Source organism: Aythya ferina (genome assembly GCF_964211825.1).
Source record: "Aythya ferina genome assembly, chromosome: 8".
Lineage (NCBI taxonomy): Eukaryota > Metazoa > Chordata > Aves > Anseriformes > Anatidae > Aythya > Aythya ferina.
Genome location: NC_140304.1, coordinates 33,667,779 through 33,694,509, shown reverse-complemented (window position 1 = coordinate 33,694,509; position 26,731 = coordinate 33,667,779). Strand labels below are relative to the sequence as shown.

Below are 26,731 nucleotides of genomic sequence, written 5' to 3'. Positions count from 1 at the left end.
GCCGAAATGGGCCCGGGCGGCGCCGCGCCGAAATGGGCCCGGGCGGCGCCGCGCCGAAATGGGCCCGGGCGGCGCCGCGCCGAAATGGGCCCGGGCGGCGCCGCGCCGAAATGGGCCCGGGCGGCGCCGCGCCGAAATGGGCCCGGGCGGCGCCGCGCCGAAATGGGCCCGGGCGGCGCCGCGCCGAAATGGGCCCGGGCGGCGCCGCGCCGAAATGGGCCCGGGCGGCGCCGCGCCGAAATGGGCCCGGGCGGCGCCGCGCCGAAATGGGCCCGGGCGGCGCCGCGCCGAAATGGGCCCGGGCGGCGCCGCGCCGAAATGGGCCCGGGCGGCGCCGCGCCGAAATGGGCCCGGGCGGCGCCGCGCCGAAATGGGCCCGGGCGGCGCCGCGCCGAAATGGGCCCGGGCGGCGCCGCGCCGAAATGGGCCCGGGCGGCGCCGCGCCGAAATGGGCCCGGGCGGCGCCGCGCCGAAATGGGCCCGGGCGGCGCCGCGCCGAAATGGGCCCGGGCGGCGCCGCGCCGAAATGGGCCCGGGCGGCGCCGCGCCGAAATGGGCCCGGGCGGCGCCGCGCCGAAATGGGCCCGGGCGGCGCCGCGCCGAAATGGGCCCGGGCGGCGCCGCGCCGAAATGGGCCCGGGCGGCGCCGCGCCGAAATGGGCCCGGGCGGCGCCGCGCCGAAATGGGCCCGGGCGGCGCCGCGCCGAAATGGGCCCCAACAGACTTATTCTTCAGTGATGAAGAAGGTGACCCTGCTCAGTCTCTTGGCAGTACTGCACTTACGCGGTCAAGGAACCATGCTCAACTGTTTCCTAAATACAACTACCTAGCAACACCTCATAAACATACTTCTAATATGTCAATTCAAGGACATCAAGACTAGAAGGCTGCAAGGTCTAAAGACTCAACTGACAGCAAAACCACAGGCAAAAGCTCCAGAAATACAATAAACTGTCCCTAAACATGAAACAGAATACCCCTTACATGCCCACTGCTGCCATTTTCAGATAATCGCTCACACAGGGAGCTTCAATGATACATTTCTCCTAAACCATGCTCCATCACTTTGCCACCAAGGTTGTGACTTTGATATGATTTGACATAAAGGCAAAGACTCACAGAAAACCCCGTAATTCTGCAAAAATCATAAGGGACCCAGAACCACAAAACAAACACACAAAGTAACATCACCATACTATCCGTAACACTGCTATAACTACTACTCACCTGAGGAAGAGCTGCTTGCAATACAGGCACCTACTACTAGATTGCTTTACAATGACAGATCCTGCCAGTTGCCACCTCAAAAAGATAGGAGTACTGGTTTCTACTTGAAAACGCATCAGTCCATAGACTGACCCACCTAAAGAACCCTCCAAACAACTGAAGGAAAACCAAAGCACTTACCCCAAAGTGCAGCCCAGGCAGAAGGAGCTCTCTGATGGCATACCTGCAACTCAGTTATCATTAGGTCCCACCTGGAACCTGAAGCCAATCACCTGGGAAAGTGCAGGGGGAAAGCACAAAAAAGCAGAAAGAGGAGGAGCAGCAGCTGTGGTTTTATTAACTTCTTTATATGGCTTAGCTCAACAGCATGCAGAGCGCAGACAAGAGAACTGGGGTGTTTCTAGAAGCAACAATCCCCATGCTTTTGCTGCAGCTTTGAATATTGAAAGGAAAATACAAACAAGCAAATAACTCTTTTTTTTTTTTTTTCCACCTGGAATTACCTCAATCTTTCATTTACAAAGAAAAATCTAGGAGCAGAACAGATTACATGCCAAAAGAAGAATTCAATTCCATTCCACTCGCAGGAGAAATCACTTACTTCAGTAGGCTATCTGAGAACCAAAAGGTTATGCTGATGTGTTAAAACACACTACAGGACACTGGGGCCAGGCCCTCCGCTGCACCCACTTAAAATCCATCCCTACACTCACCAAGGTGCAACCCCAACCCAAACACAGACACAGCATTTCAGCCTCAACACAGTTTTGAGAACTGCTGGAAAGCAAGCTTCATACTCAGCGAGGCGTGCCCAGGCTACACAGGACAGGGCTTCGGGCAACTCTTTGCCTACCAAAGAAGACCGCCATCAGCACCTGCTTTGTTCAGATTCTAAAGACTAACATCACAGCCCACGTTGCCTGGGACACCTGATAAACAGAAGAGAAAGCAGCCATACCGTTTTCAAGCTGTCCCTGCACGTGTCGCTCCTCGATGATCTGCAACTTCTTCTCAAATCCTCAACCACTTCTGTGGAGAGCCTGCCATGGCACCTGCAAAGTAAGACCCTTCGCAGTCACCTCGTGCTACTTGGCAGTTCTGCTCCAATCCAGATCACAAACAGCCCGCCCTTCTCGTGCTGCTCTTCAGAGTGCAACTTGGCCCCACTCAGCCTGTGCGACACACCTGTGAAACAAAAAGAAAAGCATAGGCTGAAGCAGCATCCAAAGACACAGCACAGCTAGGACAGTTACTCTCATCTGCTCCCTTACCTCTGCCTCCTCACCTGCCCTCGAGGAAGATGCTTCCATCTGCTCTCTTAAGCCAGCTACAACACACCTCTGAAATATAAACAGGATTTTTACTGTACTTTGTGCAGTTAAGTAACTGCAGTGACAACTGCACCTGTAAAGTAACTGCTAGATCTGCTCATCGCTCACCTTGCTAAAAGAAGCTGTGGTCAAGTCCTGTGTTGTACACTGTGTTGCAGCTTTAGCAAATGAAAACGGTCACAAGATAATCATTCAGCGGCCAGCATTAGCACCCATCCCTCAACAACACAAAGGGACCCCATTTACAAATTATCGTTTCAAAACAGCAGCCCCTTTACCTCAGCACCTCAGAAGTAGATCAAGCCAGTCACCAAGCTGCCTACCGAGTGCTGGACAGTTCCAGAAGGAGCTCTTTCCTGTGAGCAGTTCCTACTAAGGTACACACTCTGCTGGGGACAGGAAAGATATAAAAATAAAAGTTTCAAAACCCCGTATCTGTAAGCTTTCATGATTCAACAGTGCACCGTTCAAGCATTATGGGAGCAGCTGCTCGCAAGCAGCTCAACTCTGCCAAATCCACATCTACCAACCTCCAGAGATGACTGTGCCAGCTGCCCGTCAGTACACGCCCAGAGGCAGACCGGATGTCTTTGCCAATACAGTCCGGACAATGTATTAGTACACGCATGCACTGCCACGTTAGCTGTCATCACTAACTGCCAGGCAGGACAGCTTCAGTACTTTGTGCAGTTAAGTAACTGCAGTGACAACTGCACCTGTAAAGTAACTGCTAGATCTGCTCATCGCTCACCTTGCTAAAAGAAGCTGTGGTCAAGTCCTGTGTTGTACACTGTGTTTCAGCTTTAGCAAATTAAAACGGTCACAAGACAATCGTTCAGCTGCCAGCATTAGCACCCATCCCTCAACAACACAAAGGGACCCCATTTACAATATTATCATTTCTAAACAGAAGCCCCCATACCTCAGCACACCTCAGAAGTAGACCAAGCCAGTCACCGAGCTGCCTACAGAGCACTGAACAGTTCCGGAAGGATCTCTTTCCTGTGACAGGTTCCTCCAAAGGTTTACACTCTACTGGGGACAGGAGAGAAATAAAAATAAAAGTTTCAAAAACCCCTTATCTGTAAGCTTTCAAGATTCGACAGACCTCCTCCTCAAGCACACCGTTCAAGCACTATGCGAGCAGCTGCTCACAAGCAGATATACTCTCCCCCCCCACACACACATCTGACAAACACCACAGAGATGACTGTGCCTGCTGCCCTTCAGTACGTGCCCAGAGGCAGACAAGATGTCTTCGCCAACACAGTCCGGACAATGTATTAGCACACCCATGCACTGCCACGTTAGCTGTCATCACTAACTGCCAGGCAGGACAGCTCCAGACCAAACACATACACACACAGGCACGCCGCAAACACTACAAACCAAACACACAACACAAGGCGCAAGAAAAAGTGAGCCCCAGAGGGAAGCCCTATGGCAACAGCAAGTCACAACAGGTGCTCTGCACCAGACCCAAGGAGAGACTCGAATGTCACGACACGCGACTGGAAGACACTGCCAGAACTGGGGTGATGGAGGCCTAAAAAGCCTGCCTTCAAGACAAGAGACCAGAAGGATGGGGACTGAAAACCCCATAAGACGACGCTTAGGAAATCAATTCCCAAGCAGGAGCTCCTGATGCGGCCCAGATGACTTCCGCAAGAGTGAGGATGGAAACAGACGCAATCTCAAACCGAATATGATGCACGAGACCTGAAACAGAACTGCACTTCAAGCAGCGACTGCAAGACAAGAAGTGCTCGGATCAGAGCCACGATGACAAAACAAGCACTGAGGCCCTTCAGCACCGCTACCAAGTCGCCTGTCTGGTCAGTCCAGTGTAAAAAGCTAGAAGGATATCAAGACCTAAGAAGCACAGAACAGACATTGCAGAAGCAACACTACAGGACAGACGAACAGAAGGAAACTGTCATGCCTGGCGCACGCACTCTGGCTACAAAATAATCCCGCTGCTTCTATTAGCCTGTTGACACAGCCACAAGCAGCCTGAACGTGACCCAACCTGAACCACCCTCGCAGTGGCACCAAGTATTTTCAGCCAGCTGGCTCCACGCTGCTCTGGCTCCCAGCTCCCATTAGCCACCCCAGATATGCAAATACCAGGTGCCTCACAACTTAGCTCTCCGGTTGCTGGATGGTAAATTCCCTCCGCCTCAAGAAATACACAGGCACTGATTGTCATCTTAGTCAATTGCCAGGCTCATCATCAGCTGCAAAAACAGAGTACCAGCATTCACTAGCATGCCGGTCATGATGCCCACCTTCTCCACAACGCTGACTACTGCTGATGCAACATACGGTTCTGCTCACCTGTTCCTCTCCAAATCCAAGCTCCAACAGTGCAACCAGTATCATCCACACCACCTGGGAAAAGAAAGGGATTAAATGATCGTTGCGTTCACAACAAGTCAGCCAATGGTGTTTTTTTTTTGTGTGTGTGTTTTTTTTTTGTTATTGTTTTTTGTGTGTGTGTTTCCTGTATTTATTTATTTTTTAGTCTGCTTTAGCTCAACAGCATGCAGAGTGCAGACAAGAAAACGGGGTGTTTCTAGAAGCAACAATCCCCACGCTTTTGCTGTAGCTTTGAATATTAAAAGGACAATACGTCCCAGCAAGTAACTGGAACTTTCTTAACTGGAATTAGCTCAAACTTTTCTTCACATTGAAAGAAAAATCTAGGAGCAGAACAGATTATACACCAACAAAATTGATTCCATTTCATCCCCAGAAAAAAAAATCACATACTCTCATCCCCTCCTGTACCTCAGCCGCTTGCCTACCCCACGTGGCACACGCTTCCATCTGTTCTCTTTACCCACTTATAGCACCTCTAAAAGGCAAACTGGAATTTTACTCTATTGGCTGTAGGAAAATAACTGCAGTGACAACCGCGCCCCAAACTGAGCCAGCAGCCCCTACTAAACATCCCTCTCCTAAGTGAATTCCAAGCACTTAAAATCCAGAAATCCATAGACTCCAGCCTGCCTAAACAACCCTGCAACGGACAGAAGGAAAAACAAAGCACTGCCCCCAAAGAGCAGCCCAGGCAGAAGGAGCTCTCTGATGGCATGCCTGGGGCTCATATAGCATTTAGCCCCGCCCAGCACCCAAACCCAATCACCTGGGAAAGGGGAGGGGCAAAGCACATGAAAGTAGGAAGAGAGCAAAAGGAGCAGCTGTGTTTTGTTTTGTTTTCCTTTCCTTTGTTTTTTAAAATCTGTTTTATCTCAAAAACATTCAGAGAGCAGACAAGAGACCTGTGGTGTTTCTAGAAGCAAAAATCCCCTTTTGCTTTTGCTGCAGCTTTTAATATTGAACTGATAACGGCACCAAGCAAGTAACTGAAACTTCTTCAACTGGAATTAGTTTAAACACGCTCACCGTCATCTGCAAACACAGAGAACCAGCATTCACTAGCCCTAACCCTAACCCCAACCCTCACCCTAAACTCTAACCCTAGCCCCAGCCCTAGTCCCTAACCCCAACCCTGGTTCCCGAGAACTTCATTTCCAGGCATGCTCTGGTCGCTCAACATGGCCTCCCGGAGGTCCGGAGTCCCAGAACTACATTTCCCGGCATGCTCCGGGCACCCAACATGGCCTCCCGGAAGTTCAGAGTCCCAGAACTACATCTCCCGGCATGCTCCGGGCAGTCAACACGGCCTACCGGAAGCCTGGTGCCGGAAAACTACGCCTACCACAATTCCCTGGACAGCCAGCACGGCCAATCAGAGGCCGAGTTTTCGAGAACTACATTTAACAGCACTCACTGTAACCCTAGCCCTTCCCGCCCTTACACAAAAAAGCCTCAAGCCCTATCCCTAAACATCCTCGAAACCCCTACGGACCTAACCCAAACTATTTACCACACTAAACCCCTGAAGTCCTATGCCTAAAACCCCTAACCCAATAAATTAAGACGCTCAAATCCCAAACCCGCAAAATTGAGATGCTCAAATCCCAAACCCAAAAAAATAGGACGCTCAAATCCCAAACCCCCTTCCAAAAAAGAAAAAGAAAAATCAAGAAAAAAAAAAAAATCAAACAAAACAAAAACAACAAAAGGGGTAGATCTGGTGGCATCTGCCCTGTAACCCTGCAAAAATCACGAGGGACCTAGAACAACAAAGCAAACGCACAAAATAACATTGACATCCTATCCATAAATGTGCTATAACAATTAATCACCTCCAAAGAGCTTCAAGCAATAAATGCACATACTACTAGATCGGTTTCCTCTAAAAGATCGTACCAGACCCTGACCCACCAAAAGAACCCTGCATGTAGCTAACAGAAGCATCAACAAAGCACTGACCCCAAAGAGCAGCCCGGGCAGAAGGAGCTCTCTGATGGCATGCCTGGGGCTCCTATACCCTTTGGCCCCGCCCAGCACCCAAACCCAATCACCTGGGAAAGGGGAGGGGGCAAACCACAAGAAAGAGAGCAGGAGCAGCAGCAGCTGTGTTCTTTTATTTATTTATTTATTTGTTTTTTTTGTGCCTATCCCTAGTTTACAGCATGCAGAGTACAGACAAAAGAACTGGGGTGTTTCTAGAAGCAAAATTTACCGTATTTATGCCTCAGCTTTGAACATAGAAAGGACAATACAACCAAGAAAGTAAATGAAATATTTTCCACGGGAATTAGCTCAAACTTTAGTGTTAGGTCAGAGGTTGGACTCAATGATCTTGAGGTCTCTTCCAACCTAGAAGATCTGTGATTCTGTGTGATTTACATATGAAGAAAAATCTAGGAGCGTATGAAATTACACAGCAAAAAAACCAACGACGTAATAAGCAACGCGCATGCACGGCCCCACGGCTGCCTGCAGTACTCGTTTTCCACCAAAAGGAGGCGGCAGAGGGCGCCCGCGGGTGTCTCCGCGCATGCACGCACCCCGGCCGCCTGCAGTACCCTTTTCCCACCAGCAGGTGGCGGTAGAGGGCGACCGCGGGCGTCTCCGCGCATGCGCGCCCCCCGGCCGCCTGCAGTACCCTTTTCCCACCAGCAGGTGGCGGCAGAGGGCACCCGCGGGCGTCTCTGCGCATGCGCGCCCCCCGGCCGCCTGCAGTACCCTTTTCCCACCAGCAGGTGGCGGCAGAGGGCGCCCGCGGGCGTCACCGCGCATGCGCGCCCCCCGGCCGCCTGCAGTACTCGCTTTCCACCAGCAGGTGGCGGCAGAGGGCGCCCGCGGGTGTCTCCGCGCATGCGCGCCCCCCGGCCGCCTGCAGTACCCTTTTCCCAGCAGCAGGTGGCGGCAGAGGGCGCCCGCGGGCGTCACCGCGCATGCGCGCCCCCCGGCCGCCTGCAGTACTCGCTTTCCATCAGCAGGTGGCGGCAGAGGGCGCCCGCGGGCGTCACCGCGCATGCGCGCCCCCCGGCCGCCTGCAGTACTCGCTTTCCACCAGCAGGTGGCGGCAGAGGGCGCCCGCGGGCGTCTCTGCGCATGCGCGCCCCCCGGCCGCCTGCAGTACTCGCTTTCCACCAGCAGGTGGCGGCAGAGGGCGCCCGCGGGCGTCTCTGCGCATGCGCGCCCCCCGGCCGCCTGCAGTACTCGCTTTCCACCAGCAGGTGGCGGCAGAGGGCGCGCGCGGGCGTCTCTGCGCATGCGCGCCCCGCGGCCGCCTGCAGTACTCGCTTTCCACCAGCAGGTGGCGGCAGAGGGCGCGCGCGGGCGTCTCCGTGCATGCGCGCCCCGCGAACGGCTGCAGTACCCTTTTCCCAGCAGCAGGTGGCGGCAGAGGGCACCCGCGGGCGTCACCGCGCATGCGCGCCCCCCGGCTGCCTGCAGTACCCATTTCCCTGCAGCAGGTGGCGGCAGAGGGCGCCCGAGGGCCCCACCGCGCATGCGCGCCCCCCGGCTGCCTGCAGTACCCCTTTTCCATCAGCAGGTGGCGGCAGAGGTCGCGCGCGGGCGTCTCCGCGCATGCGCGCCCCCCGGCCGCCTGCAGTACTCGCTTTCCACCAGCAGGTGGCGGCAGAGGGCGCCCGCGGGCGTCACCGCGCATGCGCGCCCCCCGGCCGCCTGCAGTACTCGATTTCCACCAGCAGGTGGCGGCAGAGGGCACCCGCGGGCGTCTCCGCGCATGCGCGCCCCCCGGCCGCCTGCAGTACTCTCTTTCCACCAGCAGGTGGCGGCAGAGGGCCCCCGCGGGCGTCACCGCGCATGCGCGCCACTCGGCCGCCTGCAGTACTCCTTTCCCACCAGCAGGTGGCGGCAGAGGATGCCCGCGGGCGCCACCGCGCATGCGCGCCCTCCGTCCGCCTGCAGTACCCGATTCCCACCAGCAGGTGGCGGCAGAGGGCGCTCGCGGGCGCCTCCTTGGCTCCCGGCCTCCTGCAGTACTCGTTTTCCACCAGCAGGTGGCGGCAGAGGGCGCTCGCGGGCGCCTCCGCGGCTCCCGGTCGCCTGCAGTACCCCTTTCCCACCAGCAAATGGCGGCAGAGGGCGCCCGCGGGCGCCACCGCGCATGCGCGGCGCCTTTAAACCTGCAGTACCCACTGTCCGCCAGAAGGTGGCCGCGCTAGAGCGGCAGGCACGGCTTTGCACGTTTTTCCCGACAAAGGACGAACGATTAAAGCAGAAATTTGCACCCTCGGCCGTCAGGGAGCACGTTATCTGCCTTGTTCAGTGTGCTTCTCGCGACTGGGAGCTGGGGCAATCTGAAACGCTTTTTTTTTTTTTCTTACCTGCAGCCCACAGCCCGAAGAGTACACTGTCTAACAGACTGCAGGACACCACACGCTCTGTCCTCTAATCTTGTGTTAAACGTCGTGGACCTCCCTCTCAGCTTCCCTACCACCTCCCCCTTGCCTCCTGCCCAACTTCCCACTTTCACAGGTGCCACCTCCAGCATCACCAAGAGCAGTGCTAGGGCCTGGCCTGGCTCTCAGCCTCCCCCTCATCTTCTCCTCCTGAGTAAAAAAAAATAGCAACATTCCTTGGAAAATAGAAGTAGCCTCAGAGTGAGGAAGGAGCACAGCCCCGGGCTCCCACACACAGGTCTGGAGCCCTGCCAGAACCAGTCCCTGTTAAGGTCCGTGGCAACTGCAGCCCTTCCTGCACTGCTCTGCCACTGCCTCACACCTGTGCCACAGGGTGAGTGGTGCCACCCAACAATGTTTAACTGTGCTCTCCCTGAGTGAGGCCTGCCTGCTGCTGGCGTGCTGCTCCCAGGGCCCAGCTCTCATGCTAGGGGGCTGCCTCCTCTGATCAAGATTGCATACAACAGCCATGGGGACAAATGACTTTTTACTTAGATGTGAGTTACAAAGGCGCTTTACTAGCAAAGAACAACAGACAGACTTGCCTTATACATGTAGCTACTTTCATCATAAATACAAGGGTGTAAAGCAAAGCTAAGCCACCAATAAATTATAAAATACATATAACTCAGTGCTGTGACTGAATCTTTTAATAGTTTTTTCTCTAGTTTGATAGTGTTAGCAAAAATGAGTAGACTCCTTCCATTTTTTTAAACTTATTTTCAAGCAACCTTTTTTTTTTTTTTTCCAATTTTTGCCAATTCAAGGCAAGAGGTAAGTATTATAAGTCACCTGTTAAGGATGTTTTCCTTGATAAGAATAAGGTAACTGCTAATACCTCATTACCTTGTTCCCCAATCTGACCACACCTGTAGTTTAAAAAAAATATATTTAAAGTGTTTTATTTAGAAAAAAATGGAGGAATCAATCTCTGTGCTTCAAGAGCTTGCAGAATACAGCTGCATTTTCTTAGTAATATTTAATAATGTTCCACCATTATTCTCACCATCCCCAGATCAAAGGAATGCAATTTTTAAGTCCTTCTATGATACAGCAAATTCAGAAGCAGCTAAAGAAAAAATTAAAGAAACAAGTCAAGACCTTTATCCCATTACACATCTCTTCTTCCGATAGCAGTGGAAATCCAGTTCTGAAGTCTCCCTCTTTCAGATGATCTGCACTGTAAAGATCTACCTTCAGTTTGATATGTAAGGATGTTTTTGTTGTTGTTGTTATTGGGTTGGACCCCACATGCATCAAGCATTAAAATACAGTATTTAATACAGTCTAGATGTTAGCAGGTTGAAAGACGTAATTGCTTATTAAAGAATTACAGAAAAATTATCCTCAGGAATGTAACCATTGCAAATATTGCGAGTGGCTTTTATAAGCAAAGATCTAAGCCAATGAACTAGTGCTTACATAGGTCAGAGATAAGGCAGTTCAACTTAACTCAGTAATCTGAAAGAACAGTGAAAGTGACAATTGAGTAACTTGAAATTTGCAATTAAGTGTTATGTCCCTTCTAAAAAAATTGAAATACTAAGAAGAAAACAGGGGTGGAAGAAGGGGCAGAACAAACAATTAGTTCATGATTGGATTTATTTATTTAAGAGTCTCTGTATTTTTATTGAATCTAGCAGAACAGGCAGCACCACCACTGCTGTGGTGAAAAATCCACTAAATAGTAAAACAAATGGGGACTTCGATAGAGCTAGAAAAAAATTAACTTTTTAAAGACTGACCTATTTAAGATAGTTGTCTTCCCCCAAGGGAACTTTTTGACAAGTCTGCAGGTAGAGCTTAACATTTATTGAATCAGATAAAGATATATGGAACATTGCTCTAAACTGGAAAAAAAAATACATTTTAAATGCTTTGCAAGCAGCACTAAAAACTAACATCTTAAGATTTTTTCAGTTTCCCCTCCCAAAAGGCTTCTTTTCATCCTTATGCAGTAATAAATGTCCTCCACAGTCCTTCTATGTAATGGGCCATCTGTAAATTATTATATAGTGTCATTAAGAGAAACAAATGAAGAAAAATAAGACACTGAAGCTGTTCTATGTGTCTATAACACATAATCGTGAGTAGTTCAGCAACCATATGACACTTAATAATTCTCCAGACCCTATGCATTCTGAGCAACTGGCTTGCTGTCATCACTGCCACAAGCTCACAAACAAATGGATTACCTGGACTTCAACAATTTTTTCATTGCAGTCATTGCTGTTAGAGAGTAACTGGAGTCTGAATAAAATCTCTAACTTTTTTCCTTCATGAGGCAAATCAATAAATCAATTGCTCTGTAGTGCCAATCTTTCTCTTTGTATACATAACCAGAATACGAGATTTATAAAGAACATGATTAGACAAATAAAGCAGCCCTAAGTTTATCCTAATAATAGTTTAATCCCCAGTGCCATATAAAAATACATTCTCAGGGGACCTTCCAAGTAGAACATAAAGGTCATAAAGGTACAAGAAGCAACGCACTACAGACTCGGTCAGCACTGTCAATTCACAAGAGGTTCTTAGTCCTTTGTCATAATACATTTGATATATTTTAGCAAGGTATGGGCATATACTGATGCATAGCTAAATCATTACAAGTCATATATGCAGGTTTCTATTTATATCCCCTTTCACAGACTTGCCAGCAGAGGTCAGTTACTTTCCACAAAATTTCTTGTTCAGAAGAAAGATCAGAAGGTTGACATTTACTTTTGCTCTGTCAAACAACTTCATGACTGCAACGCCTTCATACTGCAGCTGCAAAAGATCCTGTCAAAGAGAATACACTTATGAGTGAGTAATCCTCAACAGCTTATGACTATACAAGACCCTGTGAAACAGTAAGCTTTTGAGGAATACCCATCACAAAGCACATGGCATAAGCTAGAAAAACAAGCAAGCTAAAGACCAAATCATCGAGCAACATATTTTGCTATTTTGCATGCGCTAAGACTTTTCAGATCTTTCATCTGTGCTTACAGAAAATAAAAATTACAAAAGGGCAGAATTAGAAAGCAATTCCAAGAAAGCTGTATTTCAGATCTGGACATCATCAGGCTTCTCATTCGTGTAACAGCCACAAAGTTTAATTTTCAAAAAGGGTCTCACCTCCATATGCCTAATGTTATCACGTACCCATGAAACATTAAAGCATTCCACAGTATGGCTTTCTAAAATGCCTATCTGCCATAGACCTCTGTGAGGCAGTTTAAAACATCAGTTTAAGTCAGAGAAATAAACAGCACCTCCATTAGTAATAAATACATGATGCTGATTCCAGCTCTCCAGTATTTATGCAGTATTTCTAGCTGCACTTTCCTCTTGTCTGTGACGCACCTGACAAAGCATTAAGACTACCTGCACCGATTCATCTCAGCAATGAATTTCTTTCAGCAGCTCTCACTCTTGACCACCACATACTGGAGAAGGTGTTCAGGTTGTGCTACCACGAAGAAACGTTGTGTGTTTTCTGAAATATGAACTTGCCTCCTGCAGCTGTAGAGTCTGGGTGATGCTGGAGTAAATATCAGAAAACTATTTCTGCTACTTTCTATAAAATCTTGGCAACGCAAGCAAAGCCATTGCTAATGCTGTATTTGGAAAAGCAATGGCAGCTTCCTCATTACTCCCCTCTCAGAACATCTGCTGTTTCTGAACAGCAGTTCTACAAAGACACATCAGTACAGCAACACGTGCTTGAGGACTGAGCAACCTGAGGTACCCACATGAACAAGAGTTTGTGACCAGCTTCAATGGATTAGAATTGGAATGAGCTACAGGTGTTCTTAGAGCACACATATGGGATATGCAAGACAGCTGTCCCTTCCAGCAGCTGATTACTGAGTGTGACACAGATTTATCTGTGCGTACCCTAACCCTAACCCCTAACCCTCTAACCCTAACCCAAATAAAGAAAATAAAGAAAAAAAGAAGAAAAAACAAAAAAACCCTAACCCTAACCCCTAACCCTAGCCCGCCGCCCTAACCCTAACCCTAACGCTAACGCTAACCCTAATAGCCCGCGCCCACCCTAACCCTAACCCTAACCCTAACCAACCCTAACCCTAACCCTAAACCTAATGACCCTAACCCTCACCCTAACCCTAACCCTCACCCTAACCCTCACCTTAACCCTAACCCTAACAACTCTAACCCTAACGGATCTAACCCTAACCCTAACCCTAATGACCCTAACCCTAATGACCCTAACCCTAATGACCCTAACCCTAATGACCCTAACCCTAATGACCCTAACCCTAACGCCCCGCTGCCCCGGCCGCCCGCCCACCCGCCCGCCCCCTAACCCTAACCCTCTAACCCTAACCCCAACCCTAACCCCAACCCCAACCCGAACCCCAACCCTAAACCCTAACCCTCTAACCCTAACCCTAACCCTCTAACCCTAACCTAACCCTGGATCTACCCTAACCCTAACCCTCTAAACCTAACCCTCTAAACCTAACCCTCTAAACCTAACCCTCTAACCCTAACCCTCTAACCCTAACCCTCTAACCCTAACCCTAACGACCCTAACCCTCACCCTCTAACCCTAACCACTAACCCTCACCCTCTAACCCCAACCCCTAACCCCCAACCCCTAACCCCAAACCCCTAAACCCCAACCCCTAACCGTAACCGTAACGACCCTAACCCTAACTCCTAACACTAACCCAAAGGCCCTACCCCTAACCCAACCCCCAACCCCTACCCCTAACCCCACCCGCAACCCCCACCCCTACCCCACGCCCCAACCCCCACCCCTAACCCCTATTCCAACTTCTAACCCTAATCCCTACCCCAATCTCTAACCCTAACCCTAGTTCCCGAGAACTACATTTCCCGGTATGCTCTGGGCACCCAACATGGCCTCCCGGAAGTCCAGAGTCCGAGAACTTCATTTCCCGGTATGCTCTGGGAACCAAACATGGCCTCCCGGAGGTTCAGCGTCCAAAAACTACACCTCCCACGATGCTTTGAGCATTCAACATGGCCTCCCGGAAGTCCAGAGTCCAAGAACTACATCTCCCGGCATGCTCTGGGCAACAAACATGGCCTCCCGGAAGCCCGGTGCCGGAAAACTACGCCTACCAGCACTCCCCAGGCAGCTGGCTTGACCAATCACAGGGACAATACAAACATGCAAGTAACTGAATTTTTTTTCCATCCCTCCGCTGCACCCATTTTTTTTTCCAGGCCCTCCGCTGCACCCACTTAAAACCCATCCCTACACTCACCAAGGTGCAACCCCAACCCAAACACAGATGCAGCATTTCAGATTCAACAGTTTTCAGAACTGCTGGAAAGCAGGCTTCATACTCAGCGAGGCGTGCCCAGGCTACACAGGACAGGGCTTCGGGCACCTCTCTGCCTACCAAAGAAGACCGCCATCAGCACCTGCTTTGTTCAGATTCTAAAGACTAACATCACAGCCCACGTTGCCTGGGACACCTGATAAACAGAAGAGAAAGCAGCCATACCGTTTTCAAGCCATCCCTGAACGTGTCACTCCTCGATGATCTGCAACCTCTTCTCAAATCCTCAACCGCTTCTGTGGAGAGCCTGCCATGGCACCTGCAAAGTAAGACCCTTCGCACTCACCTCGTGCTACTTGACTGTTCTGCTCCAATCCAGCTCACAACCAGCCCGCCCTTCTCGTGCTGCTCTTCAGAGTGCAGCTTGGCCCCTCTGAGCCTGTGCAAGACACCTGTGAAACAAAAAGAAAAGCATAGGCTGAAGCAGCATCCAAAGCCACAGCACAGCTGGGACAGTTACTCTCATCTGCTCCCTTACCTCTGCTCCCTCACCTGCCCTCGAGGCAGATGCTTCCATCTGCTCTCTTAGGCCAGCTACAACACCCCTGAAATATAAACAGGATTTTTACTGTATTTTGTGTAGTTAACTAACTGCAGTGACAACTGCACCACTAAAGTAACTGCTAGATCTGCTCATCGCTCACCTTGCTAAAAGAAGCTGTGGTCAAGTCCCGTGTTGTACACTGTGTTTCACCTTAAACAAATGAAAACAGTCACAAAATAATCATTCAGCTGCCAGCATTAGCACCCATCCCTCAACAACACAAGGAACCCCATTTAGAATATTATTATTTCAAAACAGCAGCCCCCTTGCCTCAGCACCTCAGAAGTAGATCAAGCCAGTCACCGATTTGCCTACCGAGTGCTGAACAGTTCCAGAAGGAGCTCTTTCCTGTGAGCAGTTCCTACTAAGGTACACACTCTACTGGGGACAGGAAAGATATAAAAATAAAAATTTCAAAACCCCCTATCTGTAAGCTTTCAAGATTCAACAGTACACCATTCAAGCACTATGCGAGCAGCTGCTCGCAAGCAGCTCAACTCTGCCAAATCCACATCTGCCAACCTCCAGAGATGACTGTGCCAGCTGCCCTTCAGTATGCACCCAGAGGAAGACCAGATGTCTTTGCCAAAACAGTCCGGACAATGTATTTGTACACCCATAGACTACCACGTTAGCTGTCATCACTAATTGCCAGGCAGGACAGCTCCAGACCAAACACATACACACACAGGCACACCTCAAACACTACAAACAAAACACACAACACAAGGCGCAAGAAAAAGTGACCCCCAGAGGAAAGCCCTATGGCAACAGCAAGTCAGAACAGGTGCTCTGCACCAGACCCAAGGAGACACTCAAGTGTCATGACATGTGACTGGAAGCAACTGCCAGAACTGGGATGATGGAGGCCTAAAAAGCCTGCATTCAAGACAAGAGACCAGAAGGATGGGGACTGAAAACCCCATAGGAAGACACTTAGGAAATCAATTCCCAAGCAAGAGCTCCTGATGCGGCCCAGATGACTTCTGCAAGAGCGAGGATGGAAATAGAAGCGATCTCAAACCGAATATGATGCACGAGACCTGAATCAGGGAATGTTTCTGCCCTCAGTAAAGGCACGGCCAGACGTCACTTCCGGCCATAATTCCCAGCCAATCAGGGAGTGTTTCCACCCTCATTGAAGGCACGCTCTGACACGTGAGGTCCAGAACAACAGAAGCAAAAATGACCAGGACAGAGTAGCAGAGAGAAAAGGCTGGAGAAGGGTAAAATGTAACTGACTACAGGACAAAGATGGAAGAACCGAAATACAGGGAAGAGGCCTCTGCCAGCCTCAGCCAGATGCAATCGGCTACAATGTCCACAGGGGACAAAGGGACCACTTGGCCCTCAGCACCAGCCCTTAGAGGGGAAAGGAACAAGCTGCTGGCAGCAACACTTTATTCTGAAGCTTGCAAACAGCCTGGCAGCCCTCCTCCTGTGGAAGCTTCTGGAGGCACCGATCCTTTCCCAAACTGACTCTCCTGGGCATTGGGGCCTGCCTTCTTGTTCTACTCTCTGCTACCACTCTGCTGGTTGCCTGGTGCGGCCCTGACTTTGGCTCACTGGGAAGCTGTCTGAGCACTCACTTGGAAACTTCCCTAGGCAGGCAGACTTAGGTCCTGGGCTCCTGCTAGTCCCTGCCCTCAGGGCACCTGAGGGAGGGGGGGCACCCAGGGGAAAGGTCCTGCTTCCGGCAGAACATGTCCCATCCTCCCCCCCGATACTCCTGGGAGGCACCACCAAAGGGTTTCCCTCACCTCACTACTGGGAACTGCACACACAGTTGTCAGTGTTTGGACATGAGCCAGCAGTGTGCACCTGTAGGTCAGAAAGCCAACTGTATCCTAGGCTGAAGATGTGTGGCCAGCTGGTCAAGGGAGGTGGTTCTTCCCCTCCACTCCGCTCTTGAGACCCCACCTGGAGTACTGCATCCAGCTCTGAGGTCCCCAGCACTAGAGAGGCATGGATCTGTTGGAGAGAGTCCAGAGGAGGGCCATGAAGATGGTAAGAGCATTGAAGCATCTCTCCTGTGAAGACAGGCAGAGGGAGCTGGAGTTGTTTAGCCCAGAGGAGAGGAGATGCCAGTGAGACTGTATTGCAGTCTTCCAATACTTAAAGGGGGACTACAAGATGGGGAAAGACTCTTCACCAAGATCTGTAGCGACTGGACAAGGGGTAATGGTTTTAAACTAAAATAAGGTAGATTTAGATGTTAGGAAGAAATTCTTTACAATGAGGGGGTTAGAACTAGATGATCTTTATAGGTCCCTTCCATCCTAAACCGTTCTGTAACTATAAATGAGCATAAAAGTGTATTATCTTTTTGTGTTCTGGTCCTGTCTCTTGGTATTCAGACATCAGTAGGGGAAGAAAGGGAAAAGGGACGAATTTACAATTTATTTCAAGAGAATGGTATGAGCAGTACATAAACACAGTCCTCACAGACCAAATGGAAGCAACCCAATGGCTCTGAAATGACCGGTACAGAAGAGGGGAACAGTTCTGATATTATCAATCTACCCAAGGCAGCTGAGAAACAACCCTCAGAACTGTTACTTCTGGTGATGTGGTGGCTTACACAAATGGGAATGTACACCCTCTTCAGTCAGAGTCTGAAGCAAATACCCCTTGCACTCTGGTTCCTTTTGTTAAAAGCAGTGAACACAAACTACTTACTTTTGTCAAGACTCTCACTGGAAGACAACAAATACGGTTATTACTGATGGGTATGAGTGATAAAATCAGCAACACTTGAGGCATGAAGACAATGGAACTGTAATTAATAAGTCAATAAAAACACTTTTTAAATAGGAAAAGAGTGCAACTAGTAGAAATGTAATTCTGCTTACGTTGGTATGTTTGCAAAGGAAATATGAAACTATATATAAGAATGTATTTTTTGTTATTATTTATCAGATTTTGCACTCCTGTGTATACATTAATGTATATATTACATATATACATATATTACATACATACATTTTATGCATATATGTAAAATAAACTATATATAAAGGAAATCTATATGAATTCCTGGACAAAGTAGGTTGGAAGGCAGTAAGGTAAAGACAAATTCCTTCAAGCTGGAATACAAAGTTGCAATCATTTGATTAATTCTTATTAAAAAAAAAAAAAAAAAAAAAAAAAAAAAAAAAAAACCAGGAAAAAGAATAGCATTTTTAAAAATTTATTTCCCATTATTTTCCACTCAAAACCCAATCAACAATGTTAGAAAGTCCTCGGTGCCGAGTTCTGGAGAAAAAGCAGTCCTGGACTGGTTACTTGATGTTGCATTAAACAATGATTTAGAGAGTTAGAACCCTCTATGAGCAGGGAGCAACAGGATTTGCACATGCACATCCAACAGTGCAAACAGAACGTGTCTGTGAAAGACAAGCGGACAGTCTGTTTCAAGGACTACTTTTTGTTAGGTAAAATCTTTGGAATCAGATGTAAGAGCTGTAATACCACATATATAATGTAGAAATGGCTAATTAAATAACTTTTTGTCTCTAAAACAGTGAAAGAAATATAATTGCTATCAAAAAAGAACTGTTTCACATACAAAGTAAATGCTTTTATTTGTGACAAAAAAAAACAAACACAAAGAATATGGTCTTTGGTAGCGAGTATAATTTAGACTAAGAAGTTATAGACATACAAGAAGCTGTGTTTCTAATACTGTGGAAAAAAAGCAGAATCTTCTTGCAGTCAAAAATTATTAAAACAGCCTGCGTTATACATTACTGTTGTTCATCGTTTCGTTCAGCTGCAGGACAACTGGCTTTATACTTTTTCTTCAAACCTTTCAAATATATTCGCAAACTGTCTGAATCTAATCGTGAATTTCTGGCAGTCTGAACCAATCTCATTGCTAAATGATATACAGCTCTGTGTTTCATCATCTCAGGAGTGCTTTTCTGCTGGTGCTGTTCTTAAAAACATACACATGCATTAAAATAGGAAATTAATTACGTTCTGTCATTACAATACCAATAGTGTATTTTCCAACCTATTTCTGATCAGGTGTTTCTTGGTTTGAACTCCAACATTACATCTAATGCTCCTTTAACAATAAGGAATGATTTGTGTTGTCACCTAACAGTGATCTGAGTATAACCTCTTATAATTAGTTTCAGAAATAAAAGATTTACTTTCTTGATGCCATCTATCATCATAAAACCTGATGTAGCATTTATTCTGTAGCCTTTTAGAAACAGTGAAAATATACAGTTTTATAAAAACTATGAATTAAAGTATAACTAACCACTACATACCAAAATTTGTTTTGCAATGTGATTTGTGATTTCCTTTGCATCCAAAATTATGGATGGTGGTAGAGAGGAAACTTCTGCAGCTTTTAATCCTAAACATAGAAAATACAAATAAGGATTTTAGATAAAAATCTTTCCCCATCCTTCACAGTATGTGTACTAGAATCAGCTGAGTTCATTTTTAAAGGGTGAAAGTCAAAACAATACTGTTTTGAGAGGTGCCAAATGCACACTTTGTTGTAATGGTGTCTCTAAAATACACTTCCACATAAAGTTGCTGCTGTCAGTAAGTGGGCAGGATTTGATACATCAGAGGCTAAAGGAAAAAAATGAGACAGTGGTGGTAATAGCTTTCTCTGTTTAGTTTTTCAGTTTGGCAGGCTGGCAAAATACTGAGATTGTGCTAAACGTGCTCTCCACTGAATCTGGGCATCTAGTGGATATGGATGTCACATTCCAACTTCTACACTCTTGCCAGCAGTCAAGGTGTCAGGTACTCAGGGTAAAAAAAATGTGTGTTTTTTTCTGCCCTAATATAATTTTTTCACTTTTCATTTTGCCTGTTGCCCTGGCTGTTGAGAGGAAATTCTGTGCTTCATCAGGTCTACACTAATCCTACATCTAATACTGTAGGGTTAAAAATGGAAAGGGCCAAGAATAGATCTTGCACTTTTTCTTTTTTTTTAATGTAACTTTGCTCAAGTATGACAATAAAGCAATACTGAGTTACTACAGGTCTCCTGTTCTCTAAGAACGCTGTCTAAACATATGTGGTTTTTTTCGTTCTGAGTTAGGCCTGTAGCATCCAAAACAGACGTTGTACTGCCAAAGGTAAATAAATTTACAGCTGAAATACTGATAAAGAAGCAGTTTAGGTCTAGTTAATTCAAACCTGATTGGAATAATCTGGAGTCTTCAGTCACCACTGGCTTGCAATAATCATGTGTAGCTAGTTTCCTATTGATTAAATGTCACTTAAATCACAGATCCAACTACAGAATCCAGCATTTGGAAACATACGGATTTCCGTAACTCTTTAAAACATAGTTATACCTTATTGTCACTCATTCATTTCTTTATTGACTCACAATCCTTCAATTTGTCCAGTCTTCTATTAAGAGTCATAGTGGAATCCATTACCATAGTTCTTTTCCTCTGTATATCCTTTAGAGAGCATGTAAGTGTACGCGATTTTCTCCTTCTTTATAGCACTGCTCCTCACATGTTGCACTTCAAAATGGTAATTTTCCACATTGGGATACAAAGCATCTATATGACACAGTTCCAGGAAATGTGTAGCAAACAATGTAAATGCCTAAATAAGAAGGAAAAAAAAAAAAAAAAGAATTTATTTTTGAAATGATCCTTTAATAAATAAACCCCACCTAGAGTACTGTGCTCAGCTCAGGGGACCCCGGCACAAGAGAGACATGGACCTGTTAGAGTGAGCCCAGAGGAGGGCCATGAAGATGATCAAGGGGCTGGAGCATCTATCCTACGAAGACAGGCTGAGGGAGTTGGGCTTGTTGAGAATGGAGAAGAGAAGGCTCCAGGGAGACCTTATAGCAGCCTTTCAATACTTAAAGGGGCCTACAGGAAAGCAGGAGAGGGACTCTTTGTCAGGGAGTACAGTGATAGGACAAGGAGTAATGGCTTTAAACTAAAACAGGGTAGATTAAATTAGATAGTCAGAAGAAATTCTCCCCTTAGAAGGCGGTGAGACACTGGAACAGGTCACCCGCAGAAACTGTGGATGCACCATTCCTGAAAGTGCTTAAGGCCAGGCTGGACAGGGCTTGGAGCAACCTGGTCTAGTGGGAGGTGTCCCTGCCCACAGCAGGGGGGTTGGAACTAGATGATCTTTAAGCTCCCTTCCAATCCAAACCATTCTATGATTCTACGTTACAGTGAATAACAAAAGTGATCTCTCAGATGTCCAGTTTTCCCTCCACAATTCTGAAAAGCCATCTTTAAATTACTAAAATAATAAACAGATGAAAAAAAAATAAGCCATGAGTTCTATCATTGGCAAGGATATCTTTTCCCATTCAGGATTCCCCCACTCCTTTCTCAATAGAAGGAAAAGAACATCAGAAGTAACACAAAATCCATGATGCTTTTAAAATCTGACTTGGGTTATTTTGAACGACTGTCAAATGGTTGCCTTAATATTTTCAGGGAATGCTATTCCAGTAGTACAAGCTACAGAAAATGTGTGTGTTTTTAGACCAAATCACAGAAGTACTCTGAATAAAACTCTGACAAGAAATTGAATCTATGTGTGTCAAAAAGCTGACAACAAACTGAGGTTGATTACAAAACTAGTAATAGAGGTTACTAGTAATAAAAGAAACTTCCAACCCATCTAAAATCATCTTCCACTTTTCTAAACAAACCTCTAACCTCCATAATCAATTCTTAAGTTGTATGGAAGAACCATTGGTAAGATAACAGACATGTAAAGAGGTTCAGCTTTAATGGTCAAGCATACAAAGTTATATATATACATACTAAGCAAAACTAAAGAGACTGGGTTAGCCTTTTTCTAGATAAGAAAGCAAGCTTCCAAGCAAGTTGTAAAGAGACGAGACCAGTGAACAGAAGTGCAGATTATATCAGCATTTTTTGTCTATCACCGTATCTCTTTGCATTCATTGGTTACAAAAAAAGTCTTATGTAGGCAAGAAATACCTAAAAAAAAATTAAGTACAGTTATGAGAGATTACTGATTTGCTTCCAGTATGATAAAATAATTACAAGGCTTAAACATTTTATTTTTTTTTTTCAGAATTACCTTCAAATTCAACAGGTATTCACAGGCAGCATAACAAATGCCAATACCTTCTTCAGCACTGGTACCTCTGCCAAGTTCATCAATTATGATGAGTGATTTGTCATTAGCGTTTTGTATGATGTATGTTATCTAGGAAAATATTAAATTTGTTATCATTCCTAGAAATGCATCTTTTTTAAAACTCTGCTACTAATAGGAATAGTTTGTATTATTCAGATAAAACTTAAATGTAAAAGAAACTCATCAGATCCATTTTTTTTCCACAGCTTTCAAATAGCTATGAATTCTAAACAAGCAAAGATTTGTCCTACAGCACTCTTTCTTTTTTCCATTGACCATATCAGTTTTCCTCAAAATCTCCCAAAAGTTTGGGAGAGAAAGTGAGAAGGCTTAGGCTTAGAAAAATAATTCTGTAAGGCTCACGAAATAACAAGAAAACTTTGGAACTATTGTCCAAAGGAACACCGATTTTTACCCAAATTGGAGTATCTTTATTTAAGATATGCATGTTTTCTGTAGTTTCTCATTTAGGTAAGAGATTAAAGATGAATTTTTGTACTGTTTCTAAAATACACTCTATCAGTAGAAATATACTATTACAATTTCAATCAGATTAACAGTAAAAATGGGCCCTGGCCCCTGGATTAGCTATGTTTAATACCTCTTTCATTTCCTTCATGAATGTTGAGGCATTTGTTTCTATATCATCATCCATACCTATTCTGGTAAAAATTTGCTCCGCAATTCGAAAAGAACAATACTCTGCTGGGACGTAAGAACCTACAAAACAAGGGAAGAGTTTTCTCATATCAGCGTGACAAATGCCAGCTTGCCTGAATACATCAGTGTTTTACATTTGGTCCTTATGCACTGTAGAGAATGCATCTTGTTCTGCAAAGTTTTGTAGGATTATATTCTACCACTACTTCGTAAGAAAAAGTATTACAAAGATACCATAATTGAAGAATCTGATCAGCAAAACCTTAAGAAATCACATGCCTGAAGCTGTGTGTCAGTCTAAATGAATGCAAAAGTGGGAATGAACTGTAGAATTAATTTACATTTCTGTAGACATTGTGATACTAACACCATGAAATCTTAGTTTTGTAAACCAAGATTTATATTGCTTTACCAGACTTAGAGACTTACTAGTTTTATAGAATAGAAAAGAACAGGAAGCTTGCCAGAAGACTTTGCAGACTTTATTCATATTAAACTCATGTTTCTGAGAGTAATTCCTGAAGAACATGCTGTTTGGGATTACACCTATAAACACACACTGAACAAATATTATTCTGCACCGCGAAGTAAATTCAATCTAGTAGTTAGGGTCAGCCTATTAAAGTCTTTCTCCTGTGCTACTGGCCTTACCTTCTTCAACTTCAAGGTAAGAATCACGAAAAAGTCCAAAGTACAGGGAGGAGGCTTTGATAGTGAGACTTTACAGATATTTTACTTTCATAATTTTAGAGATAGAACTTTGCAATATTTATTACTTCTTTTATTTGAAGAAATGGTTTATCATTTATCTATTAATTCTGCTTGCCTGCAAGAATGCTTCCCCACATAACTGAGGTATCCTTGGGTTCATCTATTCTTCCTGGATGACTTAACACATACACAGCCTACTTCCAGGACATGTGCTATTAATCTAGCATAAGGTGGCTAGACAGGGTTAGGGTGCTCGAAGAAATGAAAGCACATAACTGTGCTCCTCCTAAAGACAAACCAGGCACAATTCCATATATAGGTGACCATGTAAGCTTCCACAAGCAGACACAAAACTCTGCAGTGCTCTCTGTCAGCAAAACAAGAGCTGGCAGGAACAAACAACAGAATGCCTTGAGTTGGAAGGGACCTTAAAGATCATCTAGTTCCAACCCCCCGGCCATGGGCAAGGATACCACCCGCTCGATCAGTTTGCCTAGGGCCATATCCAACCTGGTCTTTAACACCTCCAGGGATGGGGCATCCATAACTTCTCTGGGCAACCTGTTCCAGTGCCTCACCACCCTCGGAGGGAAGAAGTTTACTCTTAACCTCTAATCTAAATCTCCCTTCTTTTAGTTTAAAATCATTCCCCCTTGTCCTGTCATCTGATTGAGCAAAAAGTTGCTCTTTTGTCCAGAAGAATCCAAAAAGTCCATCTTTTTTTAATAGTCCCCTTTAAGTACTGAAAAGCTGCAATAAGGTCCACTTTGGAGCCTTCTCTTCTCTAGCCCCAGCTCCCACAGCCTTTTTTCATAGGAAAGGGGTTCCAAGTCCTCTGGATCAACTTTGTAACCTCCTCTGGACCTGTGCTAATAGATCAAAACCCTTCTTGTGCTGGGGGCCCCAGACCTGGATGCAGTACTCCTATTGGGGCCTCACAAGGGCCACCTAGATAGAGGGGGACAGTCCTCTCCCTCAGCCTGCTGCCCACTCCTCTTTTGGCACAGCCCAGGACGCACACTTGGCATTCTGGGCTGCAAGCACACACTTCTGGCTCATGTCAAGCTTTTCATCCAACATAACTTCCAAGACCTTCCCTGTAGGGCTGCTCTCACTGAGTTCTTCTCCCAGTCTGTACTAATGTCTGAGATTGCTCAGACCCAGCTGCAGCACCTTGAACTTAGACTTGTTGAACCTCATTAGGTTCACGTGGGCACACCAAGCTTTTGTCCAGGTCCCTTTGGATGGCATCCCTTCCTTATGTTGTATTGACTGTACCACTCATCTTAGTGTCATCTGCAACCTTGCTGAGGGTGCACTCCCATTGTCTACGTCATTGATAAAGATATTAAATAGTCAGTACCAGCCCAAGGATGGACCCCTGAGGTACGCCACTCATCACTGGCCTCCACCTGGACAGACATAGAACCACTGACCACTACTCTCTGGGTGCAACCTTCAAGCCAATTCCTTATTTACTGAATGGCCCACCCATCAAGAGAACTAAACATTATATTTTCCTATTTAGATATAATCTTATTCTTGAAACTGAAATATTAAGCTTCAAAAATAATTCTATTTTTAACAAGAAACCAATAAAAGTGGTGCAAAAGATTACAAATATGGTGTAGTCTTACTCACCAATCTGGGCCATAATTTGACAGAGCGCAATCTGTTTTAGATAGGTTGATTTTCCACTCATATTTGGTCCTGTAATAATGAGAAAGTTGCTACCCTCTGTCAGGTAGGTGTTGTTAGATACAGGTTTTTCCATAGCTATCTTTTCAAGAATGGGATGCCATCCCTGTTTGATCGCTAAAGTATCCGTAAATTCTGGACGAACTAAAAGAGAAAAAGGATATAAAGCTTTATAGAGTTAGTATGGAAACCTTTAGGTTACTAAACTAGAGTGTTCTGAAATAAATTCATTCTTACAGAAGTCAAACTCTCTGGTCCTGATTCCCTATTTTTTACTTTCCTGTAGTCAGCAAGACTAAGATAGAGCACTTGAAAGAATTACCAGCTATTTTCAGATATAGATTCTGATCGTCTTTCAGCCCTCAAGATTTATTACAACAAAAAGAATCCCATAACTAACACTTTATTTCTAAATTAAGATAGTGTTTGTGTTGCATGGTAAGTAGTACAGAATTCCAGTAATAAAGAAAAATACAAACAGTGAAACTTCAAATGGAGAATGTGGAACCCAGTTTCATTTTTATATCTACTATATAGCAGAATAAAAATAAATTATAAAAATGAACATAAAAAATACAGGGAAGTCATGAACTCTACCTGTTACTAATACATATATACTATTAGATAATCATAGGAAACAAGGAAGTTGCCTTTAATTTTTGTTCATATAGTATATTGATAATCCATGTATATACCATGCCTATGTAGATCCATTTGATACTGGGACTATCTGTATGTGTTTCTGTCCAAACAGTCTTTTTCTCAACCTATTCATTTCTCATGCCTCCTCTCTGTCTACTTCTATGGCAGTACTGCAGGCTAACAAGGAAGTATTGTTAAAATAGCTTATCTGTTTAAATGGAACAACCTTAGAGAAAGAAATGCCAAAGCAGGTTTTCAAGTTTCAGCGTTGAGGAACTCAACTACCATGTGTAGCTTTTAGCCATTTAATGATTTAGAAGAGAGAGAGTCAAGTGGCACAGGACACTGAAAGCTACAAATGACAGTCTGTTTCTTTGGGCAGATACCCATTCAAGCCTGTCAGTGCAAACGGCAGGTACAGATTTACAGGAGAAGCAAAGCAGCTTTATACATGTATTCATTATTAACTGCTGAAGTACAGTTGTGCTCTGATTCCTTTGGTGTGAAAAAGGTTGTAATGACTCAAGTGTACCAGTTACTGAATGGAATCAACTGCACATAAAGAATCACTGCGATACTGCAAAGTAAACAAATTCTGCTCCTGTACCGGAAATTTCAGAACAGCATCAGTAATGATGAGCTAATACACTTACTGAGATGGCTTTCCAG

General features: G+C 45.9%; 1 protein-coding gene and 1 long non-coding RNA gene across 2 annotated transcripts in view; both read right to left on the bottom strand.

The window, feature by feature from the left end:
• Positions 1–2,517: 2,517 nt before the first annotated feature.
• On the bottom strand, positions 2,518–3,167 carry LOC311440561. The gene is made up of 3 exons (XR_014695466.1): positions 2,837–3,167; positions 2,667–2,716; positions 2,518–2,567 (listed from the first exon to the last, which is right to left on the bottom strand). It is a non-coding gene; the product is annotated as an uncharacterized lncRNA (long non-coding RNA).
• Positions 3,168–9,819: 6,652 nt separating this feature from the next.
• MSH4 (mutS homolog 4) overlaps positions 9,820–26,731 on the bottom strand; it is a 41,242-nt gene continuing 24,330 nt past the window's right edge. The window contains exons 15-22 of the mRNA XM_084528553.1: positions 25,364–25,564; positions 22,953–23,071; positions 22,292–22,420; positions 20,638–20,812; positions 19,501–19,589; positions 15,155–19,152; positions 14,842–15,068; positions 9,820–12,133 (exon numbers count right to left, since the gene is read on the bottom strand). Coding sequence (XP_084384679.1) covers positions 18,967–19,152; positions 19,501–19,589; positions 20,638–20,812; positions 22,292–22,420; positions 22,953–23,071; positions 25,364–25,564 — 899 coding nt within the window. The 3' untranslated portion in view covers positions 9,820–12,133; positions 14,842–15,068; positions 15,155–18,966. The remainder of the gene's footprint in view (positions 12,134–14,841; positions 15,069–15,154; positions 19,153–19,500; positions 19,590–20,637; positions 20,813–22,291; positions 22,421–22,952; positions 23,072–25,363; positions 25,565–26,731) is intronic.